The following is a 25,118-nucleotide window of genomic DNA, read 5'->3' on the forward strand; positions in this document are numbered from 1 at the left end:
GTTATATCAAGCCAGAGATCCAATTTTAAATGATCCTGAGTAATTAAAGAATTCCACTGTGTACAAATGTTAAAACTGAAATAGCTAAATGTTCAGGTCCAGGGAGAAGCCCTTCTTCCCCTAACTGGAGGTTTCTTCTGGAGCATAAGTCTTCTGGACTCCTGTTACCTCTTTCCTATCCTTCAGTCAAATAAGGGATGGCTTATTTGACTGAAAATGTGGGAAAAATAAACCAGGCAAGCTCAACCCACCTGCTGACTCCTTTCGCCAGGAAATGACCTGTCCTCACAGAGTGTGGGTCACTCTCCTCTCCAGGCTCAATGTTTTATGGGGCAGACCCCCTGCAGGCCCATCACTGCCATTGTGTGGGTAGAAGAATGTCTAATCCCGGTGGTCAGTACTAGGAAACATAAAAGCATTCTCCTTTACTACCTTTTTCAGAAAAAATGGTCGTATTTTTACCTATTTGCAGACTCTGGTTCTTCTCAGGTTGGAATCTGGAAGGTTCTAGAAGAGTACCACATATGGCGTCACTGCCAATCCTCAAAATTCACTGTGATTGTCACAGTTGTTAACACTATTGGGCACTTGTTATGAGCCAGACCACTGGTTCAGTCACTTTTCATGCATTTTCTCATTTAACCTAATTATGACAAAGACTGGTCACAGAAACTACACAAAACAATTGGGAGTTCCGGTAGCTCTCAAAGTTGGCTACCCTTAATGCCTACCCCGCCCCACCCCCATATGTACCTGTCTCTCCTCATATGAGGAGATAGGGTCTATTCCACCCCCGCCCCCGCCCCGAATCTAGGCTAGTCTGTGACTTGATAGACAGGACACAGTGAAAATGACATCCTGGGACTTCCAGAGCCTTAAGAGGACTGCTAGCTGCCATGTCCTTTCTCTAGGGTTGCTAATCCCCTAAAAGGAAATCTAGGCTAGACTCCTGAATGAGGAGAAAAGCTGGAGAGCAGGCCCCCATGGAGAAGCCCTGAGCAGCCAAACATATGCATGAAGCCTTCTGGGATCTTCCAGCCCAGTTCTGCCCAGGCCTAGCTGAATGTGGTGAGTGAGTGACTCCCACCAAAGGCTCAGCCGAACAGAGCTACCTGTCTTCTGCAGGCCAAGCCCTGCCTGGATTCCCAGACAGGCACAGAACTGTGAGAAATGATGAATCATTGTTGTTTTGAGGCACCAAGTTTTGGGGTGGGCTGATATATAACAACAGACAACAGAATCAAATAAAACACAAGCTTGCCACGCACCCTTTAAAACAGCAAACGGTATCCTTCCAACAGTGTGACAAGAATCTCGAAAAAGAGTCCTGGAAAATTTACTAAACTTTAAAGTCACAATCTATTTGTAGAGCGTACGACATACTCCAAACCCAGCTTTCCTTTAAATGTCATCCTAAATGATCCATCTTTAGGGGACAAGCAACAGTGTCACCTCAAGACATGGGCTCCACTCTCTGTTCAAAGGGATAAAAGCTCTTTACTGAATAATAATGACAATCTCTTTCTATACCCTGCAGAGGTCTCATCATCGCTTTGCCTCCTATTTGATTACCAGGCGCGGAGGGCAGTGTTTACACCCCGGCTCTATGTGCTCCTCTGGGGAGCCCTCCCGACCCGCACTCTGAACTCCACACTGGCTTAGTCCTCCTCAGTGTCTAATGCCCCGCTCATATCTAGCCTGGCGCCCATCACAGAGATCATGGATGTCAACTGCACGAGAGCAGAGACAGACCACTGCTGCTGTATGTGAAGCACCCAGGCAGCCCTCCCGAGGGAGGAGGGGCTTCAGGAATATTTCCTGGTTGACCCAGTCAAGGTGCCTGCTTCCCCCGGACTAGATACTGTTTCTCTCCGTGCTGAGTGTCCATTAACATTTGCTTTCATTCTCTCCATGGTGTGAGGGCGGGAAGCCTGGAAGTTCCCTGACTTAATTGTTACGAGAGTCCACGTGCCCTTCTGGGTCTGCCCAGGGCGTGCACCTGCATGAGGTGTGGACCACGAGGGGACGGGAGTACGTTCTGCTGTCCTGAAGTGCGCTGGCTACCATGTGGTTTCCGCAGACTGGAGTGCCGGTAGACACTCACAGCCAGGTAAGTGGCGGTGGCTTCTGCAGTTTCCTGCCCTCTAGGTGACAGCTTTGGCAAGGTGACCTAAATGCCCCGGGGTGACCCTTTCACTCACTGGATGCTTACAATGATTTTGGGGACTGCTGCGTTCCCTCAAGTACCTGGAGTGGTTTCTGTTTTACTGGGGAGTTCTAACTCCATTGACTGCATTCCTCGAGGGCAGGAAATGCCTTTTTAGCTTTCCACACCCATCCCTGCCCAGTGTGTGGATCACAGCAGAAATGAATAATAAAGATAATAATGGTAAGCACTGCAACACGGATTTCAAGTCTGCTCCATGTCCAGCACTGTTCCAAGTGCTTTGCGTGAACTTATTTATTCACTAACCGGGCGAGACAGGCACTGCCGCTGTCCTCTTCTATAGATTGGAAAACTGAGAACAAAGGAATTAAGCAACCTGTGAAGGAATCACAGCATTAAGCGGAGGATGAAGGAGGCGAACTGAGGCAGGCTGACATGGCTCTCCAGTCGGTACTTGTAACTAACATTCTCCCCTGCCTGAATAACATTTGCACCGGGACTTGAAGATGCCACCACTACAATCTTAGAACACACTGTAAATGTTTTGTGTGCATTTATCGTAAAATAGCAGTTCAGTATGCTCTCCTGTAAGGCTCTTAACTCTCAAAGATGTTTTTGGGGGCATCAAACAGCTGTGTGTAGATATACACACACACACACACACACACACACACACACACGAATAGGATTTTGCTGTGTTAACTGTATTTTTTTTCTGATTACTCACAAAAACAGTGAAAAAAAAAAAAGACAGGGAGCCTTTGAAATAATTAGTACTGCAGGGAAGGTAAGAAGAATCAGGGTAAGGAATATTCACAGCTTTCATGTGAACTTCTTGGTACACATCCTTCTGCCTCTTGCCTGGGGAGCACAGCTAAAGTAAAAGTAAATTAACCACTGGTTGCAGCAATGTAGGGGAAATCCTTCTCTCTTGACTGTGGCTTGTGCCAAAATGGGGAATAAGCTTTCCTACTAAGATGCCAAAGATATGGAGAAGAGAGAAGAGCATCCAGGGAGATACAAAAATATGCAGAGTACAAGGTCTAAGTGGAATTGGACAAAGCATCTGATCACTAACATTTGGGGACAGACATGCAAGGCTCTCAAAATGCACAGTGAACCCTGTCAAATGCACTGCATAAATCTGAGTGGGCGGGAAATGAACAAAAGTAGGTGTTGGGGAGTATCTTTTCCTCCAAGGTTTCCCAACACACAGAGGGGGATCCACGAGCCCAGTAGCCCTGGATGGGGGCCATTCCTTACTCCTCAGGCGAGAAGTATCTCAATCGGTTGGATACATTTGGAAGGAAAATCTGAACACCAATAGCCCAGTGCCTTCGTTCTCTCTTGTAAGTGAATCTGTCATTCTTCTCTGCTCCCTCATGTCTTACATTATAAAAGGGTCAACTCTGTCCACTGGGTGAGGGGAAGGGGCAGGTTTATGCCCTGTCCATTGCTGACAGTGACTGGGGAGGGAGGGGGTAAGTTGATGCCATCCTGAGGTTCAGCACTGGAAAAATGGCACTTGCCTTAAGTTAAAAGCCGTTATTTCCCCCAAGAGGTCCACAGTTCTTACCTGTACTTCCAAAATCCCCACAGTGTGGAAAACCAAAATTTTTCCCCAATTCACCCGGCAGCCAAACCTTAAGCGACCTGAATGACCAGTGGCAAAACCCGACCTTAACAGACACAACACCACTTGGAGTCCTGATTTCTTCACTCAGAGCCTGGTGTTGAGTGTAGTAGCCAGTAGCTGGTTACACGTGTCTATTTTAATTTAAGTTTGTTACTCTACTAAAAATTCAGATTCTTAGTCATACCAGCCACATTTCAAAAGCTCAAGAGCCGTATTTAGCTAGTGCTACCATACAGGACAGTGCAGATAAAACCCTTCCAGTACTGCAGAAAGCAGAACACGGATGCAGAGTGGAGTTGTTTCCTCACAGACACACTCGTATTTGATGATGGGGTATTACCCCAGACCCCAGGAAATCAACAGCAGATGCGCCATTTTCTTCTAAAATCTAAAACCAACCTGGAATTCCACAATCCTCTCTGGTCTAAAAGATAAAGGATTCTGGCCTGCATCAGTTTTTAGCAGTCATAAAGGCAGTATTTTGGCCTTCTTTCTACTTTAGACTTTACCTGTTATGGACTCGATGGTTGTGACCCCCCAGATTCATATGCTAAAGCCACACCACCAAAAGTACTGGTATTGTGGAGTGAGACCTTTGGGAGGTGATTAGGTATGGCTGAGGTCAAGAGGGTGGGGTCCCCATGATAGGATTACTATCCTTGTAAAAGGAGGAAGAGACACAACACTTTCTCCGCACTGTGGGAGGATATGACCTTCCTCCCTGGGACCATGGAGGAAGAGGCTGGAGCAACAAAGCTGTATGCCACAGTATACCGGGGACCCCCAGGAGCCACCCGAAGCCAGGAAAAGACAAGGAAGGACCCCCTTCTGAGAGCCTTCAGCGGGAGCAGGACCCTGCTGACCCTTGCTTTTGGACTTTTGCCTCCAGAATCACAAGACTACAAATTTCCATTCTTTAAAATCCAGTCTGTGGTAAACGTTGGGGCAACTTTAGGAAATGAAGTCAGATTTTGGCACCAAGAAGGGCGCTGCCATAACAAAGGGCTCAGAAAGGAAAGCAGAGAGTTGTGGAGAAAGCTTCCATCTTCTCAGAGAATATAGAAATCGTGAGCACAGTATGGCCATTGTGGTGACACCTAAGATGACAAGGAACGTGTTACTGCACAATAGACCAAAGGGGAGGGCTGCAAAGTAGTAAGTGATGTAGCTGAACTGTGCTCTAGGGTTTGTGGAAGGTAGCACTTGTAAGCCATGACACTGGTTGAAAGGGTGGCTTGCTTCCTCCTAAGCACTTACAGTACATTTCGGAGGGGGATGGAGGGAAGGAATTGAGAAAGGAGTTAAACAAAAAGGAACCAGAACATAAAGATCTGGAAAATTCTCAACTTAGTCCTATTACAAAACATGGCAAAGCTTGTCCTGAAAAGAACATCAAGGGTGTGGTAGAACAACCATTTCATAAGGATATTAATATGGGTGTAAACCATGGACCACCCCTGTGTAAACATCAGCTGGAAAGTCAGCTGGAATGGAGGAAGACAGAGACAGGCTCAAAGGAAGGCAGGCTGCCAGACTTCTTAGATCCTAGAGCCCTTCAGCCATGCCTGTGTGTGATTCTTCAAGACAAAGGAAGAAGGCCCCCAGAGGAGGTTCCGAGAAGATCAGGGCCACCTCCTTGATTTAAAGGTGGGGGAAGGCATCACCTAGGTTTCAACAGGGCAGAAGGCGTGGATCCAAAGCCTTGGGGACAGGGTCTCCTAGACTCTTGGTGGGCAACTCCTCCCCGACAGTTACAGAAGTGGAACTGCCACCCCAGGGAGAGTGGAAAGCAGAGCTTCAAACCCAAGAGGATTATGCCAAGACCTAATCGTATTTGCCTTGCTGAGTTTTGAACTTACTTGAGACCCTTCATCTTTTGGGTATTTTTGCTTTTGCTTTTTTTTTTTTTTTTTTTTCTTTTAAGGTTTTATTTATTTGACAGAGAGAGTGAGAGAGCATAAGTAGTGGAAGAGGGAGAAGCAGGGAGTCCAAGATGGGACTCGATTCCAAGACCCTGGAATGATGACCTGAGCTGAAGGAAGACCCTTAACCGACTGAGCCATTCCATTTCTTTGGAATGAGAATGCTAACCTTCTGCCTGCCCCACCATTCCATTTTGGATGCACAGAACTTTTCTGGTTTTGCAGGTTCATAACAGGAAAGGAATTCTGCCTTAGGATAAATCCTACCTGGATTTAATTTAGATTGTATTTAGTTGAGAGTTTGGGCTGTAGACTTTAGAGTTGATGCTGGAACAGGCCAAGAATTTTGGAATTGTTGGGATGGAATGAACATAAATAAATCCTACCCTATTTAATTTAGATTGTATTTAGTTGAGAGTTTGGGCTGTAGACTTTAGAGTTGATGCTGGAACAGGCCAAGAATTTTGGAATTGTTGGGATGGAATGAACATAATCCGCATGCAATCAGGACATGAATTTGTTGGGGGTGGGCAGGGACAGAATGTTATGGACTTAACGGTTTCTGCCCCTCCCCCACTCATAGGCTGAAGTCCTAACAGCTAATGTGATGGTGGTTAGAGGTGGGACCCCTGGAAGGTAATTAGGTTTAGATGAGGTTTAGAGGAGGTCTTTAGGCTGGGGCCTCCATTATGGGATTAGCATCCTTTTTAAAGAAAAAGCAGAAAGACAAGAGCTTGTGTTCTCTGCCATGTGAGGACGCCGTGACAGGGTGGCCCTCTGAAAACCAGAAAGAGGTCCCTTACAAGGAACCAAACCTGCCAGCACCCTGACCTTGGACTTTCCAGCCTCCAGAACTGTGAGAAGTACATGTCTGTTGCTGAAGCCACTTGGTCTATGGTATTTTGTTGCAGCAGCCCCAGCTAAGACTTACTTTGTTCTAAACTGGTTAAGAAATGAGACAAAGCGATTACTTATTAGGTCCCTGTGAATTTCAACATAGGGAGAGATTCTGCTCGCTCCTTTCCTCTGTATATTCATGCACAATTCAGGCTAGTCACAGTGGAAGATTTTATATGTGTTTTAGAATCATTGTTCCAAGGACATCTAAGTACCATTCTGGCAGAGACACAATGGCTAAGTGACTACGAGAATTCCAAGGATTAATACAGATGCTACAGATGGAATTTCTATGTTGGGTGGAAGGTGGGACTAGATGAAATCCAAGGTCTATCTAATCAGAGAATCTGCCACAATGCTATTCCCTCCTCCATAAGGATCTTCTCCAGGGACTTTAATATGGTGGGGACTGGTCAGATGCAGACATACTTATGGATAGGAACAAGTCCATTAGAGTCCAGAACATTCTGAACTTTCCTTGAATGCCCTTAATACAACCTTTTGTTGCAGGTGAAGTGGGTCAGGGTGGCCAGCCATGTTCCTTCCTGCTACTCAGCTCTGGCTGTCAGTATTTAGGAATAAGGAGAGCACTAGCCACTAGATCCAGCTGACGGGGATATGATACTTCACAGAAATCTGGTGTGAACCTAGTCTGGGCCAGAGTATCAAGAGAGGTTTTGGGTCCTCTGAAGGCTCCACTTCGTTTCATTCTGCCAAAGGGGTGCAGGCAAGTGGCTTAACCTGGCCCAGCCTCAGTTTCCTTATCTGTAACACAGAACAACACCCGGCCCAGCATCCTCACAGGACCGGACAGTGGAAATCAAAATTAAAATACTGAACGAGCAAACATATGGGAAAGTAACTTTTCCATGTGAAAGACATAGGTTACATTTAGTACTGATGCGTAAAGTCCACACAAGCCTTTCAAAGTAAGACCTATTAATAATCTAAGGGAGACCCTTACTGGATTCTTAAACATATTGCTCTGAGTTCAACACAAAGCAGCTTTTCTTTAGAGCCTCAACTGATTTCCACTTGTTAAAAAAAAAAAAAAAGCATGAGATAATGTTTTTTGTCTTAATTGGACAGTGGAGAGGGCCTTGAGTATTGGCCAAGAATCTAATAATGGATTAAACCAAAACACAACCATTTGCTTCCTGAACTGCATCCATAAAAATTTCGTGGTGGAGTGCTCTGATAGAGCATTTACCAAGATTGCAAGGTTTCATGCACAAGTCCACCAAAAAACAAAACAAACAAAAACAACAACAACAAAAAACCCCCCACAAAACAGAACAAAACAAAAAACCCAAACCCGACTCTGTCTTTTCTATTCAATACACCCTCCTCATCTTTCCAAACTGGATAAAATTTGAGATGATGCCCCCTATTGCAACCCCTTGGACAGAAGTCACACTTCTGGTCCTTTCAAATCCATGTGTGAGCTCTCCAGCTCAAACAGTGACTAGGAGATATGAACAGCTCATGGCTCCCTCCTCCTGTTTGCTTTCCAAAGATTAATAGATGGTAAAACTTTTAAGAAACTCGAAAATTTGAAGAATCATATGTACAAACTTAGGAAAAATGACACAAATCTTAAATATAAATTTGATAGTAAGCTGACTTAACATAACTTATGATCACTGGCTTTTATTCAAAGGAAATACAAATTTAAAGGAAAAACTACTGATCATATTAACAAAAATTTCACAGTACTTTAGAAGCAACATGTTTAAAGAAAAACAGTCATTTAGCTGGTTCTACATCAGCTGACTTAAACACTACTCACTAGATTTCATTTAAGCTTAGAAGAATTGAAAATTTTAAGACTAAACATTTTCTAACACAATTCTCTCAATCACTTAATAAATGTTTAAGCAACATTAAAAATAACAAAACACTGAACACTTAAGTCGCATATATCCCCAAACTTTTAAATAGGTTGCCTATCTCCACGGTTTTCTTTATTCAGGTTTGAGTTAAAATCCTGGAAGACATATCTGAGATTTTAAAAGGATTTTAAAAGATTGCACAATAGTTTCTTAAATGTCTCCTTAAAGTATTAAATTCTATGAAAGTGAGTTGTAAACGTTATAGGTCATGCCCCTATCTCGAAAGTATACATTCCTTCTATTACTAATCACTGTGAGTTACCTCTTTCTTTTCTCAATCCTCTTGACATAACGCAAACTTTACCTGAGAGTTCTGCTTTTTCTTTTTTTACAATTATTTTAGAACGTTATTTCTGTCAGTCCTCTATAAATAAGCAACTGGTCTTGGGGTTTCAAACTACGTTATCCAATGATTGTTAACTTTTCCTTTTACTTTTTTGTCAGACTCAAGGCTTGTAAGAGCCCATAAAAAAGTCTACAAACTTATCTTATGGCCGAACATTTACTTTTTCTAGAAAAGGGCAATCCCTGCAGTTTTATCCAGCTAAAGTCAAATGCATCCTGCTTTCCCTTACTAGTAAGGAAGGTTAATATTCAGGACCTAGAACTCAAAGGCAGTATTGAGGAGAAAAGAAAATTAAAGAAAAGAAAAGAAAAGAAAAAGAAAGAAAAGGAAAGAAAGGAGAAAGAAAAGAAACGAATCCACTCATCTAGCGCCCAGCCGCTGTGATTTGTGAATGCAATAGAGCAACAAGTTTGCGTTTTACGCTCCCAGGTGCCCAGCCTTGAGCAGGAACACGACTGAGTAGGCCAGGCTCTGGACCTGGAGATCAAGCCCGGTGTCCAAGTGTGGAGATGAGCTCAACCCAAATGCCAGCGCCCGACAGAGCGGGCGCCCATCCATCCCGGGCGGCACCGCGTGTTTCCTCTCAACCCCCTCGGGCCTTCGCTTTGCAAAGGATTCCTCTGCCCTCCAGAGCAAAAGGCACGACCGCACTCGCCACCGGCGAGTCTCAGGGAACCTCAGACTCCCTTCGCCTGGGCGGGCACAAGTAGCAAAGGATCGAACCCTTATTCAGGAGCCTGCAGCCAGCCGGGAGCGAGGTGTAACTACTATCTGCGTTTGCGGGAACCCCGGAGAAACCCTCTCAAAGGAAGGGTGGCGGTAGTGGCAGGATGGAGCTTCGAGAAGCATCTGCTACCGCCTCGGACGTTCCTTACTCGACCCGAAGGAGTAACCCGGGCGGGAGGGCACGAGATCGGGTTCCGGGCTGGGGGCGCGACACCGGGTGTCCTAAGGGACGTCAGCGGGCAGAGGAACTGAGCAAGGGGTGAATACAAGCGATTCAAATGAAATTCCCACGCGCTCAGGGCAGCCACGGCTTCAGCCGGGGGAAGGGAGAGCGGGGCACGCACGGCGCACCCGGCTGTGCTGCGGGCACACTCGGGCTCCCGGCGCGCGGACGGGCAGGACTGACGGACAAATCCGAGCGACGGACTTACCTTCGGGGTTGGCGCTGATGAAGACCCGGACGCTTCGGCCGGCGGGCACGAGGTGAGAAGGCAGGGCGGTGAGGTTCCCAGAGAAAGCCGCCCGCCGGAGCGCAGAGTCCCGGGGACAGGGCAGTCTGGTGCCCGCACCTGCCGGCCACATCGCCCTCTGGGAGGAAGAGCCGCCGCCGCCTCCTGGTTGTTTCCTGCCCGCGGCTCCGCGGAACAGCTAGGTCGATCCCCGCAGGCGGCGCGGCTCACAGCAGCCCCGAGCCCGAGGCGCCTCCGGCGAGCTCCGTGGCGAACACTACCGGCCAGCGGGGAGCGGCCATACGGACCCTCGGGCCGCTGACGCCGCCGCCTCCCGGCCCTCAGGGCGTCCGCCTTCGCCCGCCGCGGGGGCTCAGCACAGCAGCCCGTGGGAGGTCAGCGTGGCGGCAGCTAAGCGCGCGGCGCCCCTTTGCGCCGGGAAGGGCCCGCGCCGGCCGCCCAGCCCGCGGCCATCTCCCCGCCCGCGCCTGCCGCGGGGAGAGGGGTCGCCGAGGCGGCGGGGGCCGGGTGCAAGAGAGCCGACCAAACTTTATCTGTGAAAGGCGTCCCGACTTTATGGGAACCTACTCCGCAGCGAGCAGGGCTCACCCGCGGCTTAAAGGGCGGCGGGGGCGGGGGCGCGGGGGCCTCTGGCTGCCCATGGGCTTCCGGGCTTCTCCGAGGACGATCCCGGGCGCTCAACTAGCCCGCGATCCCTCCGACGCCTCCAACTCTCCTAAAGGTCAGACAAGCCCTGAGCATTTTCGGGAATGCACGCCTACCGGCGTCGGCGCCTCTCTGCCTACGTGAGGGCAATCCCGGCCTCAAAGTTAGACGCAGGCACTGAGCCCGGCCCCCGAGGGTCCGAGGCATCAAACTCGGGACCGTCCTGAGCGTCCTGGAGGGAGCGTCGCCGTCGCCCGGCCTGTAGCGGCGCAGGTGGCTGAGTGCTGCCGCCCCGCTAGATCACGCTCAGCCGAGCGGGGGTTTTTATAGCGAAGCCGCGCTGCTCACGTGTTCCTCGCCGCGCGGTCGCGGAACCTTTCCAAGAGCGGAGCTCCGCGGGAAGCCTGCCTGAGGTCTCTAGGCTCCAGAGGGGTCCTTCCTGCCCCCGCCCTGGAGCATTCCCGGGCCACTCCGCCAGTCCCGCAGCTCCAGCAGCCCCGCGCCGCCCGGTGCGCGTCGCCCCGGCAGGCCTTTGGGGCTCCGGGGAGCGCCGCTCCGCGCAAGGTCCCGCAAAGCGCAGGTGGCCACGGGTTGCGGCGGAGTGCGAGAGATCAGAGTTGGCCTTGGGCTGCTTTTCCAAGTCCGTTCACAGAGTGAGTCGGCTCCACCTGGCGCTGACCCGAAGGGGCCAGAGCGGACGCCAGGACTGTGTTACCTGGAGTTGGGGTGGGAGAGCTAGGGGTCTGGTCTACCGCCGGGGTGACGCGAGACGCGGAGGGACCCAGCCGTAAAATTGCCATCTCTGTTCCACACTCGCTGCACCTGCTGAAATGCTGCAAAGTCCAAGACAGGAAGGAAGACCTCCTAGGATAAAAGTGTGACTGTACTGTGGACTGGGGGAAGGGAGGAGGGTGTGTTTGGATCCTTAATTGGGGTTTGGTCCCCAAACTTCTGGTTCTGAGCTTTGGGGCAGGAACTCCTGTCTTCCAGAAAGGAAGAACAGCTTCTCCTAATCTTTGACATTGGAAAGGGAGTGGCTGGGCACAGGATGACGGCTGCTCAGTTCCAAGTTTTCTCTTCCCACCTGGGGCTTCTGTTGGAGGCAGCTCCTGACCTCCTCCTGGCCTGCATTTCTCCAAGGTCCTGCTGGTGGCAGTGAAGTCGCACGCACTGCTGTTTATTTTCTGACCCCACCCCATGCCCAGCACATGCTTTCTGGGATAACCTTTTGGAAGAATTGGGTCTCTGGGTTTTAAAAGCTGCCTCTCTGCTACTGAGAACCAGGGGGCAGTCAATAGTTCTTACTCTGTAATAATTTGATGCAACCAATAAAGCAGCCTTGAACATACCCAGGCACTTGTTCAACTGATTCCATTTAGCAAATTCTCTCCTTCCCCTCTCCAGCCTATTACTCCCAGGTGGGACCATTCTCCAGCCGGAAGGAGATCTCTGAAAGATTTCCTGATGTCCTAGGAAGTAGGGACTGAGTGTGTTCTGGAACAGTTATGAATATACAGTATCTGCCTTTGTAAATACACAGTATTTATTACTGGATAGAAAGCCAGGACCACTTTATGTCTAATCTCAATGTTTATAGGAAACTGATAAGAAGTTGCCAGATTGTAAGGGACTTGCTTCCTTCAGTTCTCTCTCCGCCCCCCCCCACCCCCGGCCCCCACTTGTTTGGTGGTTTCTTTCTTAAAAATCAGATTCGGTGTTTGTGTCTCCTGACCTTTGCTTCACATCTCCAAGTGTTGCACTTTCTTAGGATGACTTTGGGATTTTTGGCAGCCTCTATAACCTAATTAACTGTTCTAGACAGGCCGAAGTTTAGCATCTGCCAGTGTCACTGCAGACCAAGGATGCAGAGGAGAGAGAATTTCACATTTTCTGTTGGGCGGTGTTTTAAAGGGCTCCCTGCACAGCGAGCTTTGCACAGGTAGAGCCAAAATCTGTCTTTGGTTGTCAGGGAGGTTTCTACCTAAAGGCACCTGATCAGCCCCTGCCTTCTCCACACATCCGTGGGGGCGCACGCGCACATGCACACACATGCACACACACACACACACACACACACACACACATCCTTCTCTTACCTTCTTCGAGGCGTTCCGTTTCTTGCTAACATCTGATATTCTAAAACCAGAGATTCATTCATTAGCATGAAAGTGGCATAAGGGAAGTGTCAACCATGGCACTAACACTTTATTAGGCATTAACCAGATTTATTTCCCACCCTGAGGCACTATTGGCTCAACCAGTGTGGGGGGTGGGGGGGGGGAGAAAAGGAAAGAAACTGGAAGTAGAAAGGGAGGAGCTGGCTTGAATGTGGAAACTGGGCCCTGACTTAAAGCCTAGAGACTATTCTGTTTTTATATATTTGTTTAAAATACTTTACATTTTCTCCTTTTTATCAAATATTGAACATGCTATTACTACTCCCATTTTACACAGAAGAAAACCAAGACTCAAAAAAGAGAAAGTGTTTGTTCAAGGTTATATAACTAATTAATGGTGGATTGGGGATCCAGGTACTGTGGCTGTTATCTCCACACTCTTGGCAATAAACCTCTTCTGTTTTCTTAATTTTGCAGGGTCTGGCCCTGGCTGCCATCTTTAGTGACCCAGAAAATAGATCTTCAGGTCCCTGTTCACAGGTGTGGAAGGCTGCTTTCTATACAGGGGAGAAGGTCTGTGTCTACAACATCACACAGGACTAGAGTCTTCCAACTTACAGGATGTTGACAGGATGACAAAGCCTTCCAAATTCCTGTTTTCTCTGGGTTCTGTTGTTTCCTAATAAGACCACAGGTAAGCCCATGTCATATTCACAGTTGGCTAAACAGTTTAAAGTATCTGGAAATTGGAAGATAAAAGTACATGGCTTGGGACTGAGCTTGTGATCAAGTGCAGATATTTCCCTCTCCCATCCTCCCACTCATTCCAGTGAGAGGATGGAGAACTACAGAAGGGCATCTGATCTTTATGAAATGATGGTCCCGATGCTGATAAAAACAGGGCTATTCAAAGGTGCAATCACTGTTAGGTTCTTCGTACTCACAGAGCCAGGACAAACGGTGTGGTTCTTGGAATCCAGCTCCCCTGGAGATATGATAATGCCCTCTCGAAAAGTAGTTTTATGAAACAGGAGGAAGGAAACTTAGTCTAATATATTGATATACTGAATGCCCATAAGCTAGGCACTGTGTTAGGTTCTTTCAATGCCACAATATCTGGGGCCGGGGCCCAACACCTCTAATATCTCCACTTGATGTCTGATATCTCCACTGCTGTCACCTGCATATCTTCTATGATGTGCGTATATCACCTTTTGTGATGTACGTGCAGATTGTCCTGTCCAAAGTGCATGTTATGTAAATATACCTCACCTACTCCCCTCCCCTGCGATGGTGGTGGTTTTTCACTCATGTGAATGGCTGTGTCACTTAGCTATTTCATCCTGCTTAGATGACAGTGTGGTGATCATAGAGCACACAACCAGAACCCTTGTGACTGACTCTGACCCAGCAGAAGGAAGAGCCATCACTCTCCCTGTATTTACCTATATGTGTACTCAGTTTTCTATACATCAAATATTCCGGATTCTTCTGGACCAGTATACTATATTTGTCCATGTGGATAGAAGGGGAAACAGAATCCCAGGGTTATAAAAATGACCAAGTTATCACACCACACTATTCTAACTATCTTAGGAAATCTAGCCAAGGAAGCCAATGATGTGTTTTCATGTTTCTCAGATTGAAAAAGAATAACAAATTTAATATTACATCAGGGTTCAAGGTGGCTCTTGGATTTGGATGATCAATGTTTGAATCTGTTTTGCTAATGTGAGGAATGGATGATACAGGTCCATTCAAACGAGGACTCTGCTTTCCAAGCTTCCAGCTCAGGATAGAAGCTGGACCATCAGGAACCCACTTACTTGTTTACAAAATGGAAATTTTGGGTGTATGTGAGAATTTGTCAGCATAACAATTTGCCAACAGAGACTGTTGACTCTGAGGTGTCTGTGGCATGATGGAATTCACAGCAGCTTGCTTTTAAATAAAGTTACACCTTTCTGCAATTGCTATCTGATGTTTTCATGACTCAGAAATTCTAACTTTATATCCACCCCCTTCCAAATCTGTTTAAGGTATTTTTTGATCAGTCTGCTTCTTACAACTTTCTAAACACTCACATTGTTTTGCAAGCACTATTCATACCACACAAAGTAGAAGAAAGTAAGGTAACTTGCTTAATAAAATATTGTCGATTAATTCATACTTTTAAGTCAGACATTTTATTTTCATTTTATGATTGTCAAATATTTTCCTCCTCATGACATTGATCATAAACATAGTACCTTTACAGATCTTCTCTCTTGTTCCTTCATCTGATACTTGTTTGGAGAATTTTAGAAAGCTTTTTCATACATTTTAACTCATTTTGATTCTAACCCTGAGAGGCAGGTTCTGCATTAACTACAGTTCCCCTGCCCACACTTTTTTTTTTTTTTTAAATATGAAAAAGCAGAGCAAGAGATTTTAGTGGCATGTCCAAGTTCATTCAGTTGGTGGATGGCAGAACCAGTATTAAAACTAAATCTCTGAACACCAGACCATGGATTTAATTATCTCATGTATCTCATGGCTACCAAAGTATAACAAGATCCCAACCCGGGATCAATTTGGCCAAATTGATGGACATCACTTGTACCTCTCTACAAAATTTACACTGGTTGTTAGGCAAGCCAGATATTAAGGGGATAAACACTCTTTGGATTACCATGTTAGTTACATTGTCTATTTACATTGGTTTCTATATTTTTTGTTGAGCAAAAGCTAAGTTCCATATCCTTTAATTTCATTAACATCCCAGTTTTGTAGATGACTAACAAGAGACTCAGAGATTAAATAATTTGTCCAAATTCAGATACCTAGTAAATGGCAAATCTAGAATGTGAACCAGATCTCTCTCCCTGTTACATTAGATGGGGTCTTTCTAGCATGCAACACTAAAGCCACATGAATAAGCGAAGAAGAATATGCTCTTCATAGCATTTCATACTGATGTGACCCAAATATCTTAAATTATTGTCTAGGTCAATCCTCTCATTATTTAAATGCTCGTACTTGAAGGGTATTAAGCTTGAATGTGTGCTGATTTTTCTTTTATTCACAAAAAACTTTAATGAGTAAGGGTTGTTCCCCCCCCCCACGGATATTTTCCTTGTAAAAATTGAAAATAATAATTCTAACGTAGTCTCTCTAAATATAATTTTACAGATTCTATTTTCTAAAAAAAATACTATGGTTTGCCTTTCCCCCTTTCCTCTCCATTCTTGCAGTTCTCCTTTATATTTGTTATTTAATAAAATTTACTTCACAAAATAATGGCCCCATTATTGTCCTTTAGCCTGAGTTAGTTACAGAGTTGCCCCAGGCATCTTCTTAGGTCACTGACCAATACATAATATAAATGATCCTATTGTCTAAATTTAGAAAACAATAGACAGAAGTGGACAGGTTATTTATGCTTATTTCAGGGTAAAGAATAGGCAGCTATTTATGATTGCTTTGAGGTTTTGAGAAACCTTTACAAATCAAGTGATGCAAACACAGGTTTTAAATTCTGAACTCGTGTCACTTCTTGGAAAGTATGGGAAGATCATTCAGCTATGATTTGGAGCATTTGGAGCAAATTTAAAATTTAGGGGACTTATTATTTTCTTTCTCTCAAATATAGTGTAGAAATATGTCTCTTATAATTACCTTTTTGTTTATATTTATAAGATATATTTTTATTGTAAAAATATAACTGTATATAACATTTCTAAAAGACACTAAATATAGATCTAATTCTACATTAACAAAATTTCTTAAGATTTTATTTATTTATTTAGAGAGAGCTCACCCGAGTGCACACACACATGTGCATGGGGGAGGGGCAGAGGGAGAGGGAGAGAATCTCAAGCAGACACCCTGCTGAGTGCCAGAGCCCAAGGTGGGTCTCAATCTCACCACCCTGAGATCATGACCTGAGCTGAAACCAAGAGTTGGATGCTTAATTGACTGAACAGCGCAGTCATCCCTATATTAGACAAAATTTCTTAGTGGTACATAAATGAAACCAATAAGTAATTTCTTTAAAGAATATAGAATTTTTTTTTAAAGATTTTATCTATTTATTTGACAGAGATCACAAGTAGGTGGAGAGGCAGGCAGAGAGAGGGGGAAGCAGGCTCCCTGCTGAGCAGAGAGCCCAATGTGGGGCTTGATCCCAGGACCCTGGGATCATGACCTGAGCTGAAGGCAGGCTTTAACCCACTGAGCCACCCAGCCACCCCTAGAATTTTATTTTTATTTATTTATAATATAGGATCTTACACAGAATGCAAGGGTAGAAATGGAATTGAATCTCAGGGAAAACTGGAACTTAGAATTGGAAATGCCCTTAGGAAAAAGGACATTATTATTTTTCCACACTTCATCTCTGGTTCTCTCTCAACATCATGAATATCCCCTCCCCACCCTCCCCTACCCTGCACACATATCTTTGGTATCTAATACTCATGTTGGGATATGATCAACCCACATCTCAGGCTTTAGGTCATGGGAGGACTGTCCAACTCTTTTTTGAAAAATCATTTTAGGTGTTAGTGGACAGCAAAGTAATTGTATTCATTTTGAGTTTGTATTTGACTATAGATCTCCCCACTCTTTTAAGAAGTTACCATACCTCAACACAAATACTAATGTCAAATTGTGGAAGATTGTCTAAGAAGTATCAGAAAATTATCTCAATTCCTTTTGGTTCCACTATCAAAAAATAATTCTGATGTACTTTGTGTGAGTGAGGACAGTGTAGGTGTTCCCCTAAACTGACTGTTCCTTAGAAAGACTTCTATAGTTCTCTTTTCATTAAAAAGTAATTTTTGAAAACATTTTACTAAAGTATGATTGACATGTAAAATGCTCTATATATTTGATGTGTACAACTCAGTGTATTTGGGGATAAGTATATAAGTATATACCATTAAACTATCACCGTCAAGAGCATAGATCTATCCGTCACCTCCCAAGTTTTCATCCTGCCCCCTCTATGATGATGATGATGATTTTGTGGTAAAAACAACTTAAGATCTACTCTCACAGCAAATGTTAAGCATATAATACAGTATTGCTAGTTGTGGGCACTATGTCATATAGTAGATCTCCAAAACTTACTTATCTTGCATAATTGAAATTTTGTACCCTCCCTTTCCCCCTTCTCCTAGCCCCTGGTAAACACACCATTGTACTCTCTCTTTGTATCTACTCTATGTGTGAATGTATGTATGTACTCTCTCCTATGTTCTTTTTCTGAGTTTCACTATTTTAGATTCCATATAGAAGTGAGATGATGCTTCATTTGTCTTTCTGTGTCTGGCTTATTTAATGCAACACAATGTCTTCCAGGTCCATCCTTGTTGTTGCAAACAGTAGGATTTCTTTCTTTCTTTCTTTCTTCCTTTCTTTCTTTCTTTCTTTCTTTCTTTCTTTCTTTCTTTCTTTCTTTCTTAGACTGAATATAATATTGTGGAGGCCAAGAAAAACAAGGCTGTACCCACCTCGAGTCTAGCCCTGATGTAAGTGCAGCCATCTTGGCAAAGCGGAGGCTGGCATCTTGCACCCCCTCTCCACACGCTCCCCTCCCCTCGGTTGTATGTGTGACATTTCTCAGCCACCCCTGGCTGCCCTGGAGGAAAAGCAAATAGTTAACTTGCAGAGATCACAATCCTGCAAGACTGGAGTCTCCCTCGGTTTACCAATGTCCTAGAGATTTACAACAAAGAAACTATCTTAACAATAGCACAATTTCCAGAGGCAAATAACTCAGTTCCTCAAGCCCTAAATAAAGTTAAATTTCTCCTAACCTAAATCTCACTAACAAGGACACTTGATAGGAGAAATGTGAAACTTTATCTCTAAACCTCCAAGATACTGTCAGCGATCATTCCCAAGCATATGACCCACTGATATACATCTAAAGGGTCTCACCAGAAGATTTTTATTATTGGTAATGAATAATCTCTTTCCCAGACAACAGCTAGCCCCTCAAGGTCCTGGAGACCTCACTTCCAAAATTCCTTAGAGACTTACATCATCCTTAACCCCCTTTGTCCTCACCCACTGCTGAGTCCACCCCTACTCTGCCTTTACAAACTCTGACTGTAATCTGGCTCAGGATCCAAGTCCCTACTCCACTGCATCCGGTATACTTGGGCCCAAGCTTAAGCTTGTCAAATAAACCCTCGTGTGATTACATTGGTGCTTGACTCCTTGGTGGTCTCTTGGATGCAAAAACTCAGGCATAACAATATTCCGGTGTGTATAAATATAGCATTTTCTTCATTCACCCATTAATGAACATTTAGGTTGTTTCCATATCTTGCTTATTGTGAATAATGCTATAATAAACATGGGATCCTGATTTTAATTCCTTGGATATATACCCAAAAAGAGGATTGCTGGATCATTTAATTGCACTATTATTAACTTTTTGAGAAACTTCCATATTGTTTTCCATAAAAGCTGTACCAATATCCATTTCCACCAACAGTGTACAAGTATTTTTTTTCTCTACATCCTTGCCAACACTTGTTATCTTTTTTTTAAAAATAACAACCTTTCTAATAGGTGTCAGGGGATATCTCCTTATAGTTTTGGTTTGTGTTTCCCTGATGATTAGTGGTATTGAGCCTCTTTTCATATACCTATTGGCCATTTGTATGTCTTCTTTGGAGAAATATTGCCCATATTTTAATTGGACTATTTATTTATTTATTTATCTGCTTTTAAGTTGTATGAGTTCTTTTTATATTTTGATTATTAAGCCCTTATTAGATATACACCTTACAAATGTTTTCTCCTAGTCTATAGGTTTATTGGTGGTTTCCTTTGCTTTACAGAAGCTCTTTAGTTTGTAACCTCATTCATTTATTTTTGCTTTTGTTGTCTATGTTTTTGGAATCATATCCAAAAAAACTCATTGCCAAGACTAACAGAAAAAATAATCCTAAAATTGATATAGAACCACAAAAGACCCCAAGTGGCCAACGTGTTCTTGAGCAAGAAGAACAAAGTTGGAAGTATCATACTTCCTGATTTCAAATAATGTTGCAAAGCTATGGTAATCTAAACAGTATGGTACTGGCATAAAAAACAATCAATAGAACAGAATAGAGAACCCAGAAAGAAATACATGCATATACAGTCAACCAATTTTCAACAAGGGTGCCAAGACAAAAAGGGGAAAAGATGCTCTTCAATAAATATTTAAAAACAACAACAACAACAACAACTAGATATCCATGTGCAAAAATGAAATTTGTTCTTTATCTTATGCCATACACTGAAACCAACTCAAAATGGATTAATGATTTAAATATAAGACTTAATACCATAAAACTTGTAGAGGAAAATGTAGAGGGAAAAGTGACTTTTAAACACTACTTGCTAGGTTCTCAGGTACTCAGACAAGTAAAACTAAATAGGAAGTGGAAGTGAAAATAGAGTTTGATGCTTTCTCGTCAATTGGGTTAATAAGAATGTAACAGTTATATTTACTGACCATAATCCAATATATAGCTAAACAATGGTTTGAAATCAAGGGTTTGCTTTATATATGATTTAGATAGTAAAATAAGAAATCACCTATATGTTGGACACAGGGTTCTTGGATGAGAAAAACCCAAGCAACTGGTACTGATCAGCTTATGCATACAAGCAATTTACTGGAAAGTTATTGCATAGTAACAGTATTGTGGGAGGACTAGAGAACCAGGCTTGGAATATGGAAGCAGATCCATACCTATGGTGCCCCGGGAACAAACACCTTGAAGAACATTTCCACCCCTGCTACCACAGTACCATTTGCCAGATACAACAATGGCTCCATTGCCATTGGGTACTAGACATTGCCATCACTATTGCCCTGGACAATTCTTTACACCAACCTCTGGCGCCAGGAACACAGGAGGAGATACTTTCTATCCTGCATCTAGACTTAGGCTGTAGAATTCTCTAAACACTAGAAAGAGGTTTAGGGGTTAGAGTGTCAAACATTCACCCACCTCAAAACAGCAAATGGATAGCACACTTCCTCCGCTCTTCCATAGCCCAGAGAATTTGGTTGCTATGGATAAGATGCTATGGATAATGCTTTTTGCATTCCTAATAAGAAAATTAGAAGCATCATGCTCCACCTCTCATAGGCTCACCTCTGGCAAAGCTCACCCCTCCTGGGCCATAACGGAAAATCAGAAAGGGAGCTAAAGAGAATTCTCCAAGCAGCCAGACAATATGTTACAATGTTAACACACTGACACTCACTTGACTCATGGGAGATCCCCAGAGGCTCTCTGTCAGGGTCTCTTCACACTTACTATATACAACATTCAAACGAGTCGTATTTTCCTGTTTGGCAAAACCACAGCAGATTAGAGACTGTGTCTTACAAGAGAAAGGGCTGCTGTCTGGAAATAAGAAATGACTGCTCCCAGCAAAGAAATCAGAAAACCTATGATGGCAGAGATGAGAGGTTTCATACACACATGAACACACACACACACACACACACACACACCACTCAGGGACCTAGGGACCACTTCATTTCAGAAGAGTAGAACTCTATATATCTCAAAATGGGTTATAAATGAATAAATCTTAAAGTTGAGGCAGAATTACTTCAGGATATTGCAAGTACTTGGGGGCAATTTTCAGGAGCAGGCAACCCAGAGAGTTTAGATAGACAATTAGCACTTGTGATGTCCAGTAGTAAACATCCAGGAGGTGGAGAGAAGCAGCAAAGGAAGTAGGTAGAGATTTAGTTAGAATCCTTCCTCCAAGAGAGCATTGCAGACATCTTTTACTTAAGTGCCTGACATATGGTATTATTATTATTATTACTAACACCAACAATAATCTGATTTTATGGGAATTATAGATAATGCTTAATTCTAAACTAGCATTCCTAGGAAAAATTATTATGATTCCCACTTTCCAGACTCAAACTGAGGCAAGGTAACATCAAGTTCTTGCCTAAATCACACAGGTGGGCTATGAAGAGACCTGAATTTTAATGCAGGCAGTCTGGCTTCAGAATCTGAATTTCAAACACTGATACATTTTATTCCTAGATGCTAGGTAGCATACCAAGAAACTCATACAGGCAAAAGGGAACTAGCTCAAGACAAGGAAACTCAGGTTGTAACATTCCTCTTACAGGAAAGGGAAGAGAAGGGAAGGGAAACAATGTTAAATGAATGTTTACTCTATATTGCATTCATTACCTTCATTATCTCATATGGCCTTCCATATGTCCTGTGATTATTATTCATCTTACAAATGAGAAATCTGAGGCTTAGAAAGGTTAAGTAATGCATCCATCTTCACAGAACTTCTAAGTGATGAAGCTGGGATTTAGTTCCCATGCTGGGCTCTGTGCTCTTCCTGCAAAGGGTGACATTGACTCTAAAGAGGGCAAATGCCAGTTGCAAGAAGGAGCTATTAAACTTGTCCATTCATAAATTCACCCATTTTGCTTCTTTTTTCATATACGCATCATTTGTTAATTCCTTCTTTGCTCTGTGGACAACCCTGTTCTCAGGAAATCCAATCTAACATGGGACTCTAAAAAGATGGTGCCTGTGTGGGTAAGACCCTAATAGATGGACCATCGATCAGTTTAGAGGGTTCTTAAATACAAACAAACCTTTTAAGACAAATACACACTTGAAAAGACACTGGTTGGCACTCTAGGAAAAAGGATTGCAGGGAAAAGGAGTGTCATAACAATACAAGAACAGGAATCTAAAAAGGGTTTGATGAACTCTACTGAAAAAAGGCAGTAGGCTATAAGATCTGGAGACAAGTTGATAAATGTGGGTTCCAGCACTGGCTCCAACACTTATGAGTTGTGGCTGTAAGCTAGTAAATCTCTCAGTCTCTGTGTCTTCTGTGAACTGGACATAAGATCCCTACTTTGCAGTGGTGAATGGTAAGCAGGTTAAAGGACATAGCACATTGCCTAGGACTCAGGGAAGATAATTATTGTTAGAAGAAAAGCAACTTGACTCACAATTCTTGATTCAAAAGATCATGACACCAAAACTGCCAGATTTCTAAAATGTGGCACTTTGTTATTTCTTAGTATATATCCACAGGGTATAGTAAACAACAAAATCAAAGAAACCGATCAATTAACAGAACTTCATTTGAGGAATTTTGGCCCTTTCCATCTTGTTTTTGTGTGGATGGGGACAAGGGTTGCAGGGCCATAGATAGGAGCTGAGGACATTGGGTTTTATACTCCATAAGCGGTCTCGCTGAGATGAGAAAATCTAGGTGAGGAATGAACTGGAGCCATTTGAAAAACATAAGTGAAGCACATTGATTCCTGGGCCTCTGGCAAAGCAGAAAAGGTCACAGAATGTCAAAGGCAATCTTGCAAATTGAAAATGGAAAAAAAAACACATATTGTTCCTGATATTGGGGTCCAAGATAAAAAATAGAGACAGGAATGAGACTCACCATCAGATTCATACTGAGTACCTAGTAAATATTGTCAGGTTTGGAGCTGAGAGATTCTAGAAGCCTGAGGAGGTGGAGTCTAGGTACTGTTGAAGCTCTGTGGGCACAGGAGAGATCTGGGAAAGGCAGCGCTAATGACTTATGGTTGCCGCACTTGCTAGTTCCTCTCAAGGCTTTTGCTAAGAATCCCCTAACTGATCTTCCTATCTTCATTCTCAATTCTCCTGTATGGCTTTTCCCAAAGATTCTGTTCCTAACTTCTATTTCTTGTCTTCTCTCTGCTTGTCTTGTACAGATTGACTCTAAGTCAAGGGAGAAAACTCAATATTGTATTTTTTTCATACTGAATGGCTTCACATCCATCCTTCTAAGACTTAGCCTCCCTGGGTCATTCTTTCAAAAGTCTTTCCTGATTTTGCTAACAATATGGAATCTATCTCAGGGCTCCTGGATGGCTCAGTCAGTTAAGTGCCTGACTCTTGGTTTTGGCTCAGGTCATGATCTCATGGATCATGAGATAAAACCACATGGCAGGCTCTTTGCCCAGAGGGGAGTCTGCTTGGGATTCTCTGTCTCTGGCTTTCTGCCTACTCCTCTGCTCTCTTTCCCTCTCAAATAAATAAATAAATAAATAAAATCTTTTAAAAAAATAAATGGATCCTGTCTCTCTTTTTTTCTTCTAATATGTGCATTAAAGGCAAGATTATATTGCTATAGCACCCAATATCAGAATTGCAGGGATTTTTTTCTTCAGTATCATATTAGAGATTCTAGACAGGGCAATTAAGCAAGAAAAAGAAGCAAAAGTTATGAAATTGGAAAAGAAGAGACAAAACTATCTTTATTTGAAGACAAAATGATCTTCTATGTAGTCAATCCCAAGGAATCCACTGCAAAAATATTAGAACTAATTAACAAATTAATTAGGTTTGCAGAATACGAGCTCAATATATAAAAATCAGTTGCATTTCTATATACTAGCAATGAACAATATAAAAAAGAAATTAAAGAAATAATTTCATTCACAATGGTATCCAAAGATTAAAACTTATTAAAAATAAACTTAGCAGGCGCCCTGGATGACTCAGTTAGTTGAGTATCCAACTCTTGATTTCAGCTCAGGTCATGATCGCAGGGTGCTGAGATAGATCCCTGCCTTTGGGCTCTGCATTGAGTGTGGAGGCTCCTTGAGATTCTCTCTCTCTCCCTTTGCCCCTCCCCTCACTTGTGCCTTTGCTCTCTCAAAATAAACAAATAAATAAATAAATAAACAAACAAACGTAACAACAAAGTGCAAGACCCATACACTGAAAACTAAAAAGCATTATTGAAAAATTCAAAGATCTAAATAAATGAAAAGACATCCTATATTCACAGATCTAAGACTCAATATTGTTAAGATGGCAATATTTTCCAAATTGATCAGCAGACTTAATGCAATCCCCATGTAAATTCCAGCTGGGTTTCCCCCGCCCCGTTTTTTCAGAGATTGACAAGTTGTTCCTAAAATTCATGGAAATGCAAAAGTCTAGACTACCCAAATCAATTTTGAAACAAGATAATAAGGTTGAAGGACTTATACTACCAGATTTCAAAACCTAGTACAAAGCTATAGTAACAAATACAGTGTGGTACTGGCATAAGATAGACACATGTAGACCAAATTTGGATGAGTAGAATTAAGAGATCAGAAATAAAACCCTTATGTTTATGGCCAATTGCTTTTTAACAAAGGTGCCAAGATAATTCACTGGGAGAAATAAGATTCTTTTCAAGAAATGCTACAAGACAACTGGACATAAACATATAAAATAGTGAATTTGGACATTAGGAGAAGGGAAA

At 43.4% G+C, this 25,118-nt stretch overlaps 1 protein-coding gene across 1 annotated transcript in view; it reads right to left on the reverse strand.

Annotated features, from left to right (window-relative positions):
• The window catches only part of NWD2 (NACHT and WD repeat domain containing 2), a 182,501-nt gene extending 172,219 nt beyond the window's left edge, over window positions 1-10,282 (reverse strand). Inside the window, exon 1 of the mRNA XM_044224774.1 lies at window positions 10,018-10,282. Within this exon, the coding sequence (XP_044080709.1) occupies window positions 10,018-10,168 (151 nt within the window). The 5' untranslated portion in view covers window positions 10,169-10,282. The remainder of the gene's footprint in view (window positions 1-10,017) is intronic.
• Window positions 10,283-25,118: the final 14,836 nt, after the last annotated feature.

This window comes from Neovison vison, chromosome 11 (assembly GCF_020171115.1).
Source record: "Neovison vison isolate M4711 chromosome 11, ASM_NN_V1, whole genome shotgun sequence".
Lineage (NCBI taxonomy): Eukaryota > Metazoa > Chordata > Mammalia > Carnivora > Mustelidae > Neogale > Neogale vison.